The sequence below is a fragment of the Castor canadensis genome, chromosome 17, assembly GCF_047511655.1.
Source record: "Castor canadensis chromosome 17, mCasCan1.hap1v2, whole genome shotgun sequence".
NCBI lineage: Eukaryota > Metazoa > Chordata > Mammalia > Rodentia > Castoridae > Castor > Castor canadensis.
In genome coordinates this window covers 17,176,067-17,182,009 of record NC_133402.1, presented here as the reverse complement: position 1 = coordinate 17,182,009, position 5,943 = coordinate 17,176,067, and the positions used below count along the sequence as shown (strand labels likewise).

The window sequence follows — 5,943 nt, the reverse complement described above, 5'->3', positions numbered from 1 at the left end:
TTCAAACCCCAGTACCTCAAAAAATAAAATAAAATAAAAATAAATTATAAGTAACCTTTGGCCTGGAGGCATGAGTCAAGTGGTAAAGAGCCTACCTACTCTGAGTTCAAACCCCAGGACCACAAAATAAATAAGTAAATAAATACTATTCCCTTCAAAAGGCAGTTTTATGGGAACCCAAGAATGGCTGGTAGCTGGGACAGGCTGTAGAGGACATTTTTTTACACCCTGTAAGAGATCATGGGCTCACAGCCGAGACAGGACAAGGACACGAAGACTCCTGCCCCAGACCCACACGCCGAGTATCAAATGCACACCAACTTCCTGTTGGCTCCCGCAAATGTCAACACGTGAGGGCAGAAACCTGCCAAACAAAAACACACAGAGCCAGGACAAAACACACACACGCAAGCTGTAGCCGTGGTACCATTTATTGTCCCTGCCACCCTGGGGGAATCTGGTTTCTTTACTGTTTCATTTTGGGGTGCCTTCTTCACTTTGTGTCCATTCTCTGCCTTCTGCTCCTATCTGGCCCTTTTGCTGGGCCTGCAGGTGCTTCATGGGTGGCCCCTGAAGCCTCACTCAGGTGGGGGTTGTCTTGGGGGTAGGGTAGGGGCCAAGCCCCCCAGTCCTAGTTCCTTCACGGTCCTGGTTCCGTTGCAGATTCAGTGTCCATGGTCTGACCTCGTCTGTGGTGGAAGGAAGCAGGTAGTGAAAGGCTGGAGAGCTGGGTTCTAATTCTGCCTCTCCTACTCACTTTCTCTCTACCTACAGGAAGTACCCTACGCTCTCTGGCCTCTATTTTCCTCTCTGTAAACCAAATTTTCCCCCAGCTGGAAAGGTTCTGTTCCCCCTTTGCTCTGTTCCCTGGGGCACTCAGAGTCAAACGTGTGTCTCACTTTATTCTAGGAGATGACAGATCTCTGCTACCCCTCTGCACCCAGCCTCAGACCCCTCCCGGCAAAGGCCCCTCCATTGGCTCTGGGGTGCCTGCCTCGTTACCTCCGGCTCCAACTCAGCGCCGGGCCTTTTTCCTCTCTGAGTTCTGGAACTTGGTCACCAGCTTCCTCTCATGCCCGCCAGGGCTGGGGCGGTTGGTGTTGGTTGCTGCTTCTCTCTTTGTGCGACCTTTACGGCCTCCACCCACTGGTGACCAGGACAGGAGAGAGAGGGGAGGTGAGGGTGGAAAGAGGCCTCAGAGGAAAGACCAGTGGCCTGTGGTGCAGGGTGGGGAGGGCAGAGAGAGAGGAGGAGTCACTATGTCACTTTGGGACACTCGAAACCCTGGATAGTTGTTTTCCAGATGTGAAATGGGGAACCCCAGACATATGAGGCTCCAGAGCTAAGAGAGACAGTGCCTCATGGGTCAGGGATTAGATGGGGTGACAGGGTCCGAGGGGACAGGTTGGCCAGAAGGTAAGGGGTGGGGGAGTCCAGGGAGGGGTCCTGGGTAGGGGCCAGGCAGGTGGTAGAGCACCCTTACCTATGTAGGGATGGGCCAGGCTGTAGAGATCGTACTGATCCAGGCTGGCGTCTTCGTCCTCAGGGCCCAGGGGCTGCCAGGAGGGGCTGGCTGCTGATGGCAAGGTGGCCATGGTGCCTGGGTGTGCCTGAATCTCTGTCTTTCCTGTCTTTCCTTGTCCAGGTCTGGCTTCCTCTTCTCTCCTAGTTCCCTGGTCCCTACTTATAAGGGATGTCTCCGCTGGCTCCCTCCCTGCAGGCCCAGTCTGATGCAATTCCAGAACCCAACCCATGAGCAGGGAGAGAAGCTGGGTTCCTGCACCCCAGCCTCCTCCCCCACCAGGACTCACCCAGCGGGTGTTTTTCCACAGACTCCCGCCTCTGGGGGGAGGAGGAATGGGCAGGGTCTGGGCACAAACAGTCCTTGGGAACTTGGCCAGCGGGTACCAGAGGGCCTCAGACTGGCCACTCCTTCCTGTCCTCCCTCCACCCTCTGGCACATGCCCCTTCTGGGCCTGGGTCACAGCCACATATCTGCCCTCACTCTGAACTCCAGCCTGCTTTAGACTCAGGACGTGTTTGGTGGCAGAAGGAATGAAGGAGGAATGAGGAAGGGACATAGGCACACTTAGTGCCAGGTCAGTGGTTCCCACTCTAACAGACCCAATGCCCTCCCCGCCTTTCATGGAAAGGCCCCTTAGTATCCTGGCATGGAGCCCCTAGGGAATCTCCCTCATCTGAGAGGGGGTGAAGAATGAAGACTCTGGAGCCAGATGGCCTGTTTCCTGTGTGGTCATGAAAATGTCACTGTACCTCTCTGTGCTTCAGCCTCTTCCTCTGTAAGATAAAAATGAAAATACTTCCATCTACCTCCTAGAGTTGGTGAGAGGGTCCAATGAGATAGCACATGGAAAGGCCCTGGCACAGGTAAGGTCCAGTCACGGTTTCTAGAAATTTCCATATAATGCCCTCACTGTAACATAAAGAAGACAGAAACAAGGTTAATTTAAAAATAAAATAACTTACTGAGGTAGAAGACATAAAGAAGTAAGCAGATAGTTGTACCTATTTAAAAGGATTGGTACGAATTTAAGAATGAATTAATCCAGGTGTCAGTGGCTCATGCCTGTAATCCTAGCTAATCAAGAGGCAGAGATAGGAGGATCACTGTTTGAAGCCAGCCAGGGCAAAGAGTTTGTGAGACCCTATCTCAGAAAAAACACAACACAAAAAAGGGCTGGTGGAGTGGCTCAAGTGGTAAAGCACCTGCAAATAGTTTGAGAGACCCTACCTCAAAAAAAATCACAGAAAATACGGTTGGTGGAGTAACTCAAGGTGTAGGCCCTAAGTTTAAACTCTAGCACCGAAAAAAAAAAAAAAGAATGAAATAAGTATGAGCTTTTTTTTTTTTTTTTTTTAGAGACTGGGTCTTTCTATGTTTCCCAGGCTAGCCTTGGACCTCTGGGCTCAAGTGATCCTCTTGCCTCAGCCTCTCTAGTACCTGGGACTACAGGTGTATACCATTATGTCCAGCCTTACATGTGAACTGACAGGAATTAATATTAATTTTTAATTTAAATAGGAAACCTGAGCCTGGCTTAGTAGTACATGCCTATAATCTCAGCTACTCAGCAGGCAGAGGCAGGAGGATCAGAATTCAAGGCCAACCTGGGCAAAAAAAAAAAATTATCAAGACCCTATCTCAAAAACAAAAATAAAAGCCAGAAAGAAAGAAGAAAAAGAAGGAAGGGAGGGAGGAAGAAAAAGAGAGAGAGAAAGTCAGGTGAGGTGCTTCACACCTGAAATCCCAGCTACTCAGGAGGTGAAGATTGGTGGAGTGGCACTGTAGAGTGCCTGCCTAGTAAGTTTGAAGCCCTGAGTTCAAGCCCCAGTATTGCCAAAACAAAACAAAAAAAAAGACATGTGAAAATGGAATGTTTTGCCCTTGCCAGGAGGATCTGAACTGTATGAGTCACACTGGCCCAGACAGGGTGCCCTCTGCGATTTTATCTGCCCGGTTGTCTCTGAGTAAGGAGGCAGGCAGACAAAACATACCACATTCAAAACAAAGCAAAACAAAACGGGTTTCTGGTGAAACAGAACTTTCTCAGCCCAGTCAGACCTTAACTCTCTACTCTCACGGCCACTTTGCTGGGAGCCTCTTCACTACTGTTCCATCTCCATGTCCTTCCCCCTAAATCCTGTCCTTCCCCCAAGCCCTTAAGTGGGTGGGGGTTACCCTCAATTTGACAAGAAGGTGTGCTCCCTGTTCTCCCCCCATGCCTGAACCAGACTTCTGGTCTTCCAGATTCCAGTGATCTGTGAGTTTTTTTACATCCAGGAAATAATAGTGAACACAGAAGCCCACTTGAATTGAGGCAGAGTTGGGATAGTAATGGACCAAATAAGAGAAAGAGAAAAAACTAATTTAAACAAAGCTGCTGGACAGGTGTGGTGATGCACATCTGTAATCCCAGCACTTGCAGAGGCAGGAGTACCCAGAGTTCCAGAGCAACCTGGGCAACATAGCAGACCCTGCCTCCAAATAAAAAAGAAGAAAAATAAAAGAAGGAAATATGATGCTGTTGTGATGTGGCAGACTTTGTCACAGAGGTAGCAAAATAATTCCTCTAACGTGACCCTTTCCCTCCTGCTCCTCCCCCCCTATTATTGTGACAGCTAAAACCACCCCATAGAAGCAGGGGCTTCATTCCTTGACCTCTGCCACCAGGCCTCCCTGGTGACTAGTGGAAGCCCTGGGTCACACACATCCCGAGGGCTTAGCTCAGAGCCAGGTGCGTGTCGTTCTGTTATTTCTTCATTCTGCAAAGAAGGAAGCTGAAGTTCTAAGGGTGACTTGCTCAAGGTCACGCTACTGGTGAGTGGTCAAGGTCCACCTCCTCCCCACGGTCCACTGACCCAGTTCCAGGGCTCACTGGAAGTTAGCACAGCTGGGCAAACACTGACAAAGTTCTGCTGTGTGTGTGCAGAGGCACCTGGCAGGTTCCTCCTGCCTCCCCACTTCCTTCCCGAGCAGGTAGTAGTGCCTGCTTTGGACCAGACCCAGTGCAGAGGACACAGATAGCTGCCTGTGCCTTCTGTAAGCTCTGTGCGATGGGAGGAGGGTGACTTTTCAGCAAGCAGTGCACATTACTATCCAAAATACAGTTCATAAGCCGAGTGTGTCAACTCACACTGGTGAGCCTCAAAAAATGAGAACTAGAGTTACCATATGATGTAGCGGTTACACTTTGGGGCATAAAGAACAGAAACAGGGACTCCAACAGATATTTGTACATCCATGTGCATAGCAGCATTATTAACGATAGCCCAAAAGTGGCTAAGTCAAGAGGCTAAGGCAGGAGGATCATGAGGTTTTTTTTGAGGTCAGCCTGGACTACATAGTGAGACTTTGTCTCAAAAAACAAAACAAACAAAAACTAGCGGGGTGCTGGTGGCTCCTACCCGTAATCCTAGCTACTCAGGAGGCAAAGATCAGGAGGATCGTGGTTCGAAGCCAGCCCCAGCAAATAGTTTTTGAGACTCTACCTGGAAAAAAAAACCTTCACAAAAAAGGGCTGGTGGAGCGGCTCAAAGGTGTAGGCCCTGAGTTCAAACGCCAGTACTGCAAAAATAAAATAAAACAATACCAAAAATTATCTTTCAAGCCCAAACCCTGACTTTATCATACTTTCTTCACAGTATTCAATTATCACTAACTGAAAATATCTTTTTTACGTCAGTATTTGTCCCCACTAGATAAAACCATTGATTCAGTTAGTGGTAAAATGAGTAGGCCGAGGAGCCCAGCTGTCAGGGTCTGCAGTTTGGTTCTACCCCTTGTTAGCTGTGTGCTCGTAACCAAGTTATTTACCTTTTCTGTGCCTTTCTTTCCTCATTTGTAGAATGGAATTAATAATGGCACCTATGTGGTGGGTTTTTAGAAGTATTAAAAGGCCAATTCTACCAGGTGCTGGTGGCTCACACCTGTAATCCTAGCTACTTAGGAGTCTGAGATGGGGAAGATCACAGAGACCAGTTCAGGCAAATAGTGCATGAGACACCATCTCCAAAATAACCAGAGCAAAATGGACTGGAGGTATGACTCAAGTGGTAGAGTGCCTGCTTTGCAAGTCAAGTGCAAAGCCCTGAGTTCAAACCCCAGTCCCCTACCAAAAAAAAAAAAAAAAAAAAAGGTCAATCCTTAACTGAGCACAGTGGCACATACCTGTAATCCCAGACTGATGAAGGAGGATTATGAATTTGAGTCCAGTCTGGGCAACAGAGCAAGGACTGGAGAGGCCACTCCTAGTCTGACAGATGTCCTTGAAGGCACTGGGATCATCCATCATGGAACTGGGAAAGAAGTTTTCCTGGGCTTCATCTTGCAGGGTGGGGAGAAGGAAACCTAAACCCTGGATCTGGAAGTGTCCCTGGCTGAAGGCAAGGTGGACAACAAAGGTGGGCTGTGAAATGACTGTG

At 48.9% G+C, this 5,943-nt stretch overlaps 1 protein-coding gene across 1 annotated transcript; it reads right to left on the bottom strand.

The window, feature by feature from the left end:
• Positions 1 to 413: 413 nt before the first annotated feature.
• Positions 414 to 1,821, bottom strand: Nupr1 (nuclear protein 1, transcriptional regulator). The gene is made up of 3 exons (XM_020158017.2): positions 1,484 to 1,821; positions 1,003 to 1,146; positions 414 to 689 (listed from the first exon to the last, which is right to left on the bottom strand). Exons 1-2 carry the CDS (start codon positions 1,752 to 1,754, stop codon positions 1,016 to 1,018), a joined length of 402 nt encoding a protein of 133 aa, XP_020013606.2. The 5' UTR covers positions 1,755 to 1,821; the 3' UTR covers positions 414 to 689; positions 1,003 to 1,015.
• Between the last annotated feature and the right edge of the window lie 4,122 nt (positions 1,822 to 5,943).